At 34.3% G+C, this 13785-nt stretch overlaps 1 protein-coding gene across 2 annotated transcripts; it reads right to left on the reverse strand.

The window, feature by feature from the left end:
* Window positions 1-11505: 11505 nt before the first annotated feature.
* LOC120214094 lies at window positions 11506-13319 on the reverse strand. 2 transcript variants are annotated; one of them, XM_039212077.1, is made up of 4 exons: window positions 12921-13319; window positions 12519-12822; window positions 12168-12444; window positions 11506-12088 (listed from the first exon to the last, which is right to left on the reverse strand). In XM_039212077.1, the coding sequence occupies exons 3-4, from the start codon at window positions 12424-12426 to the stop codon at window positions 11892-11894; spliced, it is 456 nt and encodes a 151-aa protein (XP_039068008.1). In that variant the 5' UTR covers window positions 12427-12444; window positions 12519-12822; window positions 12921-13319; the 3' UTR covers window positions 11506-11891. The 2 variants fall into 2 exon arrangements, with proteins under 2 accessions (XP_039068008.1, XP_039068007.1); XM_039212076.1 differs by having other exon boundaries at window positions 11507-12088; window positions 12168-12453.
* Between the last annotated feature and the right edge of the window lie 466 nt (window positions 13320-13785).

Below are 13785 nucleotides of genomic sequence, written 5' to 3' on the forward strand. Positions count from 1 at the left end.
TATTATCGGTTAACAGTCATGTTTGTAACCTTAGAAAAGTAAGTTGTTGACTGGATTGCAGGTGGACCACACAATCCACCCAGACCTCTACACAAAATTGCAAACCTTTCTGTAACACTCAAACGCGATGAATATGACATATGTCTCTCACGAACACATAAATTTCATGTTTCAAGATATTCGAGGACACTGGAAGGCACACAACATAACACATACGTTATTAATCTATGTGACAAAACATATGACTGTATAGTATTCCAAACATTCAAATATCCATGTCCGCACGTCATTGCTACTTGTTCTTCTATACTAATTTACTATATGCAATTCATTGATCTCGTATGCTTACTTGAAACCTTATTCAATATGTATCAGTACGAGTATCCTCCCATTAGAAATGTAAGGGATCTAGATGAAATTGATGATAAACCTACAATACGACCAGATTTTGCACTACGACATGAAAAAAATGGTCATCCATGATCAACGAGGATTTACTGTGATGAGGATTTAGTTGAACATTAAGAAAGAACCAAACAACCAAAGTTATGCATCATTTTTAGGAATCCCAATCACTCGAAGAACAAATGTCCTAATCGATCACGCTCATGTATCGATTAAATTGTTTTAATCGAAGACATTTTTAAATATATCATCAAATCGATTATAATGTTAAAATTTATTTAAATTATTAATTAAGTTTTAATTATTATTTTATTTAAGTTATCTTTCAACAATATGATTTTTACCTCGCCTCGAACATGCTTATCATGTCATGTTAGCTTCTTCTTCATTTAGAAAACCAAGCTTTTAAATCATTTTGAACGCGATTTTTCCCTCTTATAATGTCTCGTATGTGCTGATATTACACTGAATTGAAATATAAGTTACAATACTACGCTACTAATCTTATAAATTAAGAAAAATTTCATATTAACTACATGGAAAAAAACCTCTCGAATATGTATATCAAGCCATTTTAGCATTTTCTTCATACAAAAAAAGAAAGTGAAAGTGATGGCAAGGTTGGATAAAATGAGGATTGATATGGTATGTTTGATGGAGAATAGAATTAAAAGTGGTAATATGGATAGTTGTGTCCGTAGGTTTAAGGATGATTGGGTTTGTTGTTCTAACTATGGTGCTATGGATAATGGTAGGCTTTGGTTGTTTTAGAGGAAGCACTTGAATTTTAGAGTTTTGTATATGGATGATCAATCTTTGTCAGTAGTTGGTGATGTTAAGGGGTTGTAGTATGGTTTTCACTGCAGTTTATGGAAATAATTCTGGTGTGATAAGAATGAATCTATAGAGACAGTTAAGGGAAGTGGAAGGTCTAGTTGAGAACTCTTTTTGGATGGTAGGTGGTGATTTTAACATTGTCACATGTGCTGAGAAAAGCTCAAATTATGGGTGTTGGGGCCTCATGAATCTGTTGACATGGTGGAATTTAAGGTCTGCTTGGTTGAGTTGGAGTTAATTGATCATCCCTATCAGGGGGGAAATTTTAACTTGGTCTAATAAGCAGAATGAATTTTTTTTTGCCTATAAATTAGATAAGGTGCCTGTTAATATGAAGTGGATGATTGTTTGGTTTGAGTCTTGTGTTGAATTTAAGGCCCCAGGTATCTCGGACCACTGTCCTGCTTTGGTGTAGTTACAAGGGGTAATGTTGCTAATAGACCCAAGCCATTCAAGTTTTTTAACAGCTGGACACATCATGCTGACTATCTTGAGACTGTTAGATGTTTTTGGCATGAGGATATAAGGGATAATGCCACAGAAAAGTTGTTTAGTAATTTGAAACGGTTGAAGGCCAAGCTTAAAGAGTTTAATAAAAACCACTTTGGTGATATTTCTGGTAAGATAACTGCTAAGAGGGAACAGCTTGAGCAGGCCCTGATTTTTAACCTTTTTAATCCTAATGAGAGGGACATGGAGAAGGAGGTCATTCTTCAGGTTGAGCATAAGGAGCTTGAAGTTGCTGAAGCTTCTTTTTACAAGGAAAAAGCTAAGGTGTATTGGTTAAAGGAGGGGGATAGATCCACTAAGTTTTTTATTCAATTGTGTTAGGAAAGAAAAAGCGGAACACCATTAGGTTACTAATTAATGATGCTGAAGAAAGGTTAGAGGATTTTGGCAGTATGTCTACTGAGATGGTGAAGTTTTTTTTACTATTCTCATTGGGACAGTGGATGATAATGTTAATTGTTATCTGGTTTAATAGCTTAAAGGTCTGCTTGGGTATTCTTTTGCCTGTGGGAGCTTATTATGAGCTTGTTAGAGAGGTTATTGACAAGGAGATTATGGATGCTCTCTTTAAGCAATGGAATGAAAAGAGCCCTAAACCTGATGACTTCACTGCTTGGTTTTTCAAATCAGCTTGGGGGATTGTCAAAGATGATTTCCTAGCTGCTATTAAGTATTTCTTTAATAAAGCTACTTTGTTGCCTATTTTCAATGCCATAACAATTTTTCTTGTGCCTAAAGTTCCTAATGCTAGTATAACAAAGGACTTTAGACTTATCTCATGTTATTTTGTGATATATAAAACTATCACTAAGGTGTTAGTGAATAGGTTGGCTTATTATTTTCCTGGGATGATATCACTCAGTCAGTCTGTTTTCATCAAATGGAGGAATTTAGTGGATAACATCTTCCTTGCTCAGGAAATGGTGAAGGGTTATTCTAGAAGGACTATGTCTTCTAGATATGCTATTAAAATTGACTTCAAGAAAGCTTTTGACTTAGTCAATTAGGACTTTTTTATGGTTGTCCTTACTACTCTTGGGTTACCTGATGAATTTAGGAATCGGATTAGAGCATGTGTCTTTACTTCAAAGTTCTATGTGGTCTTTAATTGGAGCTTAGTTGGATATTTTAGTGGAATGATGGGAGTGAGATAGGGTGATCCCCTATGTCCCTACCTTTTCGTTATGGTGATGAAAGTCTGTAATACCCTAAAATTTTGGTTAGTTACCAAAATATAAATTTTGAAAGTTTAATGGCCAAAGTATAATGTTGTAAAAGTTTAGGAACCAAAAAGATAATTTTCCAAAAGTTTAGGGACCAAAAGTATAATTTTAAAAATTTATGTATTTTAGCCCCATAAATGAATAGTTCAACATCAAGAATGATGTTTTGGTGATAATCGGATTTTTGATCCTGAATTTCTGATTAAAAGCTAAAAAGTGTTGAAGTTCGATAAATCGGATCGAATAGAAAATTTAGGGAAATTTTAAGTGATTTAAACTAAGTTTAGAAATACTATTTTCACATGTTAAAATTATGGAAAATAATATGAATCATTGGATTTGAGAATTTATTTCCATGTTCAATTTAGATCGTTGGATGAAAATGACAAGATTGAAATTTTTGGAAAATGACATGGGCAAAGTTGTAAAGGGAAAAATAATTTATTTATATTTGACTTTATAAGGATGATAAGGGTTATGTGGCTTGGTATGAAGGTAAATATCAAGTTTCATTGATGGTAAAATGGATATTTCTCATTAAATGAATTTTAAATTCATTTAAGCTTAAATATATAAATTAACATGAAATTAAGGAGAACTTTCATGAGACCAAACTAATTTTAGCTCTATTTCATGATCCCCATGACTTAGGTAAGATAAATTTTATTTTTCATTTTTGAGAAATTTCCTTTTGATTTTGGATCGAACCATGAAATAGAAAATTGTTCTATTCAAAGAGCTTTATCATTTGGTACCTTATTGCATGCTAATCTTTCTTGTGTTCAAAGATCCCAAATTCTAGGGGTTATGTTCGTATTAGGGTTTATGGAATTGATGATAGATTTTGAAGTTTTGAGGTTGTAGAATCACTTCCAAGCTTGTTTGATGATTAAATCATGATCAAACCCTTTAGAAATGCATTTGTTAATTTTGGCCAAACCCTAAAATTAAGGAAAGTTTATATTATGATGAAATTTTTTAGGGCTTTGATTGTAAAGATTTTATAAGGTTGAATAGATGTTGATTTCATGCTCGAATCAGATCAAAATCGAGTAAAATCACGAAAATCCTAATCTTGAACATATAAAGCATTCGGCCTTGACTATAGAGGATGATAAAATTATGGAAATTTAGGGGCTGGAAATGATATAGGAGGTATTCTACAAGCCTTAGAAAAAAATTTGGACTATTTTGTAAATTTATAAAAGTTAGAACACCTAATCGGTAATTATGAAAAAGTTGTGGGTTGTTGTGTAATGGTTTAATAGTTGATGTACTATGCTGTAAATTAATGTTTGAGAGTTGAAATTGATGTTAGAATGTGAAATTTGTTTATTTTGGGAAGCTGGTAAAAGTTAAGGCTTAAATCACAAATGGAAAAGTTGGAAACTTAAGTGAAAATGTTATGTGAAATTTGGATAAAATGGACTTGAATGGTCAATTTTAAAGTGTTATGGTCAAAACTTATGTTGTGACATGGAATTAGTATCAAATGAGCATCGAAAGAATTTTTAGGAAATTATTTTCTATTGTATGACTATGTTAGTAAGATTCTATCATGTGGTTTTAATTTTAATATGTTTGTAATGATGCTCATTTAGTTTGTGTGGTTGAAATCAAGATCAAACAATATTAAAGCTAAGGAGAAGCTTAAGGATGAAAGGTGAATTCCTAAGGAAATGTTGCAAGCTAAAGACACCAGGTGAGTGCAAATTTAATTTGTACTTATGCTATCAGACAAACATTGGCTTACGATGAGCCAGTGACAGAGTTACTATGGTAGGAAATGACTCCTAATTGTTATGTGGTTGTAGTTTATGCATATTTGTTCATTTGATGAGCTAATAGAATTAGTGAATAAGCTGAAAATGCAAATTGGTGAAATCTGCCTAGAGTTGTGTTTTGAACAGTAAGTTTTAAAAATAACCATAAATTCTATATAATGATTAGAGGATTATTTTATACATTGGATTCTTATATCAGTCTAGTTTGTTTAAAATAACGTCTACTGATTTCGAGGATTATACAAAAATATAATTTTTAATCAATGATAAGTCAGAAAACAGGGCAGCAAATTCTGCACAAACAGCTTCTAAGTCAACTTTGAAAATTCACTATAAATTTTAAAAATGGAAATAGGAGTTCCTTATATGGTTAGATTCGTATACGAGTCTAGTTTACAGTGATATAAACAAAATAATTTTTGAGTGAGCAGATCAATACATAATAATATTTCTTTGAAGGTAATGTAAACTTCAGGATATGGAATTGTAACACCCTTAACTCATATCCAACCCGAATACAAGTCTGAGGTGTCACATTGACTTTTCAAAACCTTGACTCTTATAGAAAATCCCGGGAATTTTTAAAACTTTCATTAAAACGAAATACTTTAATTTACATAAGACCATAAAATACAAAATCGATCAGAGTATTCGTAATTAACACTTATTACATGCCAACACTCTATACATAACCAAGTACATACTTTGTCAATTACTTCTGATCTGATCTCTTAGTAGTATTGATGTTCGTGCTACTTCTATTTCCACTTTTCCTGATTCTTGGTACCTACGTGTAAATCACTTACACGCTAAGTCATAGACTTAGTGAGGCAATAAATGAATATGCAACAATAAACTTATGAATGTTCATACTTACAATTGGATCATGACATTTCAATATGCATGTATCTATCGCACGATAACATATAATGCACATACGAAACTTACCTTCTTGTATCACTTTCACTGTAAATCGGTATTTCAATTGCATAGCCCATGTATATTATTGAGATTAGAGGTATGTGAGTGCATTGAGGTTGTGCACTAATGCTGTTACCACAGCTCGTATCTATTCCCTCATGGGGCACCGAACCTTAGTTCAGTATTCGTCCCGTAGGACTCCTACATCCCGAAGGACTATTATACCCTCGACTCTTGGCATGCCAATTACACCTATAATTCTCATATCGTATACTATGGGAATTATTCTTATATTTCATATGTTCATGTACTCATATCATTTCCCTTGTGATCATGTATATCATATCACTTCATATCATGTTCTCATATCACAGGTCATATCACATATCATATCACATGAACATATATATATCTTATGCATATATCACAATAATTATCATGTATGCATGTTCACAACTACTGTATTATAAAATCAACATAGGGATTAGACTTATCACAAGTCTTATTCCATTATAATATACATATAGTATGCACTCACCTTAGCTTTGCTTTGATTCGATTCTAATCCTTTGATCGTTCCGGAATAAGCTTACTTTTAGTATCTACATAATCGCACATGGATCTATATCAGTATTATAACTAATATACTCTAATGATTCACTCTTTAGACTAAGAGAAAAGTCAATTTCATCTTTTAATGAAGGTATGCATCGATGCACTACCGATGCATCGGTGCATAAAAGGTATTCGATGTAGTATTATTGCTGGGATGCATCGATGCACTCCTTATGCATCGATGTACCAATTGCATTCGATGTTTTATTTTAAAAGAGTGCATCGATGCACTACCAATGCATCGATGCACATTCATACAATTTCTAGGTTTTAACCTTGATGCATCGATGCACCATGAATGTGCATCGGTGCACTCTGCCCAAAATTCTCTTTTTGAACCCGAAAGTTCATTCATTTGGATTAAATCCTTCATGTTTAATCCCCTTTTCATTCTTAACTCTAGTACACGTCCTTAAACCAATTTATACTCATTTATTTCATCTTAAACCTTCAAATCCTATCCTTCATATGTAATTCAAGAATTACATAAATCAACATGTTTGAATTCCGTTTTTAACACTTCGTATATCTTAACTAGATTGATGACAAGTTAAATATAACTTTCAATTCTAGTTATGAACTCTATTCCAAGATTTCATTTAAGAACTTCAAATCTTAAATCTATCCTAATTCAATCATCCTTGATGTTAAGATAACTTAAGCTTTCCTTAAGCTTAGTTATCATCTAATAATCAAAACCCAATATTAAATTTAACAAGAAACTCAATAATCAGAAATCTTACCTTTACTTTGGTTCACACGTACAAGGAAGAAAGAAGAAGAAGATAATTCTGGAAGACTTTGGTGTTCTCTTCTTTTCATCCCACTTGTACTCATATATATTCTTATCCCTTCTTTAATTAATTTTCCTTGCAAATGACTCTTTTGCCCTTCCATTCATTCTTCCTTTCAATTCAATCCTATACAATCATTTACATATAAATCTTTATACTATTCATTCATTCTATTTTAATCACCAAAATCTGAAACTTTCCAATTTAGTCACTAACCCGGTATTGAGGATGTTACAGAAATTGTGATAAATTTTGGGATAAACAAAATTGAACGTAAAGGATCAAGTTAAAGCTTAGTGAGGCTTATATTTTGACTTGTATATAATGTCAAAATGAGTACAATGCATGCATGACATTATACATAGATATTTTACATATCATCGAATATGACTTGCGATAAGTCTACCTTATTTATGTTGGCATGATATTTATGTCATTTATTATATATATATATAACATATTCTAAATGCGTCAAAGGTTGAGTATAAATGCATTGATTACTGGTTATTATATATGATGTTTATCACGCATATATATATATAACGTTATTTCGGTTATGAACTGCCCAATGTTAAATTATATTATACTTTGCCATGGATGGATTAAATAAATATAGACTATAGCTCAAGTAAGTAATTAAAGGGAAGGTATAGTTGGCATGCCATATAGTCCAGCAACTGCAGGTTTTATATTAGCACTAGTGTGTAAGGACATTTAGTGCAACACTATAGTGTGTAAGGACACTAAGTGCATATAGTGGGCACAACCTTATGTGTATTGGTACTATAGTGTATAAGTACACTAGTGCAACTCTGTAGTGTGTGAGGACACTCAGGGCATCTTTAACTCGAATACCCAGGGTCTTCATAGGTTTATATTTTGGGCTATGGTTTATTGGTTAATAAATTATATATATGAATAAGTTTATGACCTTATGGAATACATGGCAAGTATATTGGTAAGAAATTGTATATCCAGTTTATATCATATTAATATATGGTAACATGGTTGAAATGCAGGTAAAGTGATCATAATGCATTGAATATTATTTTTGTTTACATTTATGTTGCACTGCCTTGAATGCTTCTATGATTGCCTCACTAAGTGTATACTTAGCGTGTGATGATTTTTCACACGTATGTAAAAGAAAGCAAGAGGAGTAAGGAGCTGAGCTTGGCATCAATCACCAAGGAATATTTCAGGCAACATTGATGACATCCTATGGTGTTCTAATTTTCTAGCTGGCATGTATACGAATAAGAAATGTTTGCTAACTATTAATATAGTTAGTATCAAATATAATTTAGTATATACAAATATTATGATATTAAACTATGTTTTTAAATATTACTTTAAATGGGATTTTAAACTAAATTGTTTTATTTATTATATGAATCAAATCAGAATTGTCTATTACATCCTCAAAACGAATTTGAAATAGAAATTGAAATGTGATCTTTAACTCGTAATAGTATACGTATACGGGTTAAGGATGTTACAATGTCATTTCTCAATTATTAGATATTGTTGTGAAGAATGGTCTCTTTAAATTTCATCCCAAGTGTAAGAAGATCTCATCAACCTATTATATTTAGCTGATGACTTATTTATTTTTTGCATGGATCAATGGATTCTGTGTTTAGTGTGAAGAGTGTTCTTCAAGTGTTTTATGGGATGTCAGGCTTGCAACTAATGCTGCAAAAACTGATTTATTTTCTTGTGGGATGGATGCGAGGACTTTGAGCAGTATTTAGGCTATTACTGGATTTAGAGTAGGTGTGCTGCTAGTAAGGTATCTTGGTGTTCCATTGGTGACCAAAAAACTTTCTAACAAAGATTGTCTGTCTTTGATTGAGAAGATAAAGGGTAAGCTTATTGTGTGGCTTCACCGAAAGCTTAGCTATGGTGGGAGGTTGCATCTCATTAAAGCTATGTTGTGCAGTATTTTGAATTTCTAGTACAGACAATTGCCTCTTCCCAAGTCTGATGTCAAGAGGATTGAACAACTTTGTATGAGGTTCTTTTGGAAAGGGGATGACTCTCTTGCTAAAGGTCCTCGAGTTAGATGAAATCAGATCTGTAAGCCTAAATCTGAGGGCGGTTTGGGTATTAAGGATTTATCATGCTGGAATAAGTTTGTTGTTTGTTCCCCATTAAGAGTATTCTTGCCAATGAAGGCTCCTTGTGGGTAACTTGGTTGAAGAAGTATGTGCTGAAGGTGCAGGACTTTATGTCTGTTGGTGGAAGGCCTTATCATAGTTGGTTCTTTAGAAAATTGTTGAAGTTGAGGGGGATTGTTGGTGATTTGTTTGGAGAGTATATTGATGGGGCACCTGGTTACTTATAGATGGATTTGGGAAGAAGTTAGGGTTAAGGTTGATAAGGTTAGATGGCAGCATGTCATTTGGTTTCTTTTCATATTCCTAAATTTTCTCTTGTTTCATGAATGATCATTATTAATAGGTTGCCTACTAAAGACAGCTTGCTAGAATGGATTTGATTATTGATTGTGATTGCAGTTTTGTGTGAGGTTGGTGAGGAAAGTAGAAGCCATATCTTTTGTGATTGCCCTTATGCTTGTATTGTTTGGGGTCATTATGGTTTGCGTTGAGGGAGACAGAGTTGGGATGAGCTTTTGGATTGGGTGATTGTAGGTTGAAAGGTAAATATTTGATTGTAGGTATTTTGAAGCTGGTTTGGACTGGCTACATTTATTATTTGGGAAGGGCATAATCACAAGCTATTTAGGGGTGTCAAGCGCCCTCTAAGGCCTTGTGTGAGGCAATCCGAGAGACTATTAGCTATAAGCTTCATGGTTGTTGTTTTAATAGGGACGATAAGATCTGTATATTTGTAATGACTGAGGGATTCTCTAATGCTTGACTTGTTGATGGATGTTTGTGTTAGGTGTGGTTTTTTCCTTTTTCTTTGGTCTGGTGTTGTTGCTTTTGTTTGAGTTAGGTTATTGTAGGCTCTTGGTGTGGGGTGGTGTTTTATGTTTTTTGTTTAATTAGTTTATTTGATGTAGCTTTGTTGCATCTTTTTGGATTTGGAATGAAATTTACTTATCAAAAAAACAAAATAAGTTTTGAAACTATTTTCAATGTGATTTTTAACTCGCTTACAATATCTTCTATGTCTCGATATTGGCCTTAAGTGAAAGATAAAGTTTAATATTACGCCTCTAATCTTATAAATTACGAAAATTTTGAGATTAAATGCCTGAAAATATCCCTCGAACATGCATATAAACACTAGCGATTTGGGATGAAAAACTACATACATCGTGTTTTGTATAACACAAGGTATATTAAATATCACACGCGATAAATTTATCGAGATGTTTTAATATCTTGAAGACCTCGCATTTTGTGTAATACAATGTTTAAAATATTAAATTATATTATTTAAAAAGTATTTCCATTTGGAGAAAACTCACACTACATATAACATGAGGCTTTTACTCTTTTTTAAGACGGGGGATAATCCTATATTTGTGATTTAAAATTATTATTCTAATAAATCTAATTTGGGTACTGATAAAAAATAATTTTTGTAGTTTTTAAAGTAATATCGAGGGGTTGAATACTATTTGAAAGGAGAGATGGGAAATGTGTGGTGAAATGGTTGCCCAATTAATGTTACACTGTTATTCATGGGTGGCTAATGGCTATACCTATATGGCTACATCTATTTAGCCGAGTGATGTGATAGCAAAAGAATCGCACAAAGATTTGATAAACAGTTGGAATTGACAACCTCTCGTTGGGGTTTAGGGCATCAGGGAACAACACAAACAGTGATCAAGCAGAAGTTACAGGTGAAAATATTAACAAAAAGGTTGGGATTTAATGCTTAGAGAAATGTTGATAAAGTCGAATAAGACACACACCACATGGTATTGTAAACATAGCACTAATGCAAAAGCAGGCATTACAACCGACCTCTAAAAAAATACGCGGGAGTAGGGTGCGTGAAAAACCCGTACGCAAAATAAAGTAGTAGGGGGCACCATGTGGGTTGAGCACATGACTCGAGACATGGGTCTATACCAGCAGCTGGTTCTTGCTGGCAATGCATTGATCGCAACGAATGCCCTTTTCCTTCTTTTTAACCATTACATATTTTAGACGAGTTCCAAGGGAGACTCTGATGTATGTGGAGAGTTAGTAAAAAAATACATACAGAAAACATCTAATCTCACAAAAGAGACGAGATAACCTAATGTTCGACACGTGTAAAAGCACCGATACGCTTGGTCCACTTTCATTTCTTTTTAGTTCATTAATTATAATTTGAAGCAGTCTGGTTATATCTTGAAAACCATAACAGCCGATCTTGGGAAAGCGAAGATCCTTCTAATTATAATTAATTATAATATACAAATCTGACTTCCAAACACGACGTTCTAATGTTGTTTAAATATAACTTTCATTAAAAATATGAGCCTTTACACTTCCATTCCATTAACATTTTCCAGCAAAATCCACAACTCTGATCGACTCAAATACCAGGAATTACAAACCCATAACTTACTGTTCTTCCCTAGTAGCCTTCAACCAAACGAACAAAAGCTTTGGCTGTGCTATCCATTGCAGAAACTACAAATCCTTTATTTTTGGACCTAAACCCTAACCAAAAACCATCTTTATTTCCATCCTGCTCTTAAAACCTATACACCACTGTAGTACTACTTTTCTATAGCAAACTATCAAATTTGTTCCCCTTTATCCTTTTTCTAACCTTAAAATTTCTACCCAACCGACAGATCAATTAGTAAACAACCTGCATGCAATGAGTCATCAGTAAGTCCACTCCTGGGTAACCGGATTTCTCGACTGATTTCTTGTTGTGGCCTGATTTCTCAGCCTTTGATTTCCGAAACGATTCCCACCATTCCGAAGCCAAGGATGGTGAGGTTGGGTTTGGGCTCCGACCTCATTGAGATTCAAATTCAATGCCTGAGCCACTCGAGCAGGAACCAAAACAGCAGGGAAAGCTTCCACAACAGAAAAGATCGAATCAATGAAAATTAGATAAAATTTATTCAAACGTTTCTTAAGCTGATGGTTACAAACCTGGCTTCTTGCGGGGTTCAGACGAGTTTCCAACACGCCGAGGTAGGAAAACACCCGTTCCAGCACACTGATTTTTTCCCATTTGGATGGCCAAGAAAACAGCCCATACCCGACCCGTTTGGTGGCTGTTGTTGCGGTTGCAGAGGTGGCCATGCAGAGGGGACAAACCCAAAGTTCCATTACCATAGTCTACTCTGTTTTGACCACATGGTTCTGCTGCTTCTTCTTCAACCCAGGCCAACGCGTTTTGCTGTTTCATTAGCTGCTGTTCTTTCAGCTGTTGGAACTGCAACCATAAATCAATACCCAGCAGAGAGAAATAATCAGAGTGCTCTGTTTTAAGGTTCTTACATGAGTGGTCCGCAGCTTATGTGAGAAAGCGACTGTTGAGGGTAAAAGCCAGAGGCATTAAGGTTCAAATAGTGTTTTCTAGCAGTGGACCAAAAAGGACTCTGTTGTTGAATCCTCCATAAGTTTCTTCGTTCATTCGCAACCTTTCTACTTCCCCGGCCGCTGCATAAGCAGGTCCCAAGTTGCCGGAGGAGAAGAAACCCGAGATTGAGTTTGGGCTTCCACGTATAGACCCTTCCTTGCAGCCACAACCACTCGGTAACGCACATAGGGTCGATTGCGGTGAACTAGAAAGAAAAAATCCCTAAAAACCAAAGAAAAAATATAGAAACCATTGTAAGGAACACTCCTTAATATAATAAAATCACTCAAACATGATTCATGCTAGGCAATTTAACAAACCTTGGGATTTTCAGAGGCGTTGGTTCGGTGGGAATCGTCCTCGAGAGTGGAGTGAGCTATTTGACGAGATACCCAGAAAGGTAGTCTTCTCACTCTCCGTTTCCGTAGAACCTAGAACGAACTCCCCAGGAGAACTTGGATCCAAAGAAAACCCGAAAGACCCAAACCCGCCAGGGAACTCGTAGGGAAACAAAGATTCACCTTCCTTAGGATTCTTGGTGTTATTCGTAGCCTTATCTCCGTCGACGAAAAAGTCATCGTCGGTTAAAAACTGGGGCGGAAGCCAAAACTCACCGTCGTCTAAAACTCGGCCATAACAAAGATAACAAGAAAAGGAACAGAGAAATTTTAGAAAAGAAAGGGAGGGAAGAGCATTTAATAAAAAGCTCCGCACACGGTGAAGATTAATATTAATATAAGCATTGCTGGCTCTGTGATCTCGGCACGGCTATGCAGAGATAGGGCCCCAAAGGAAAAGTAACTCAGTGAGTTGCTAAAACAAGTTGTAACTGTCAACAAATGAGCAGAAAAGAAAGAGCAACGGAGAATTGTATTTGTAGAGTGGAAAAAAAAGGTGGAGGTAAGGATCCCAGACGCATAGAAAAGAGGGTGAGGGACACGGGCATAATAATCTGTATTTACTGAATAATGAATAGGATATTAATAATTATAAAAAATATAGTAAATTGTTTTAGGTTAGAATTAAATTTGTTTAAGGTTAATTATCTTTTCACACGTGTGTTAAAGTACAGGTAAATTTGCTTGACTAGTTCGCATTCCTTTTGTGAATTCTTGAGCCCTAAGAATGTAAATGGACGGAAAGAGGGATGGCATTCACTTTGGAGACTTGGTCTTTAAGTTACCA

This window comes from Hibiscus syriacus, unplaced genomic scaffold (genome assembly GCF_006381635.1).
Source record: "Hibiscus syriacus cultivar Baekdansim isolate YM2019G1 unplaced genomic scaffold, ASM638163v2 tig00110053_pilon, whole genome shotgun sequence".
Taxonomy (NCBI): domain Eukaryota; kingdom Viridiplantae; phylum Streptophyta; class Magnoliopsida; order Malvales; family Malvaceae; genus Hibiscus; species Hibiscus syriacus.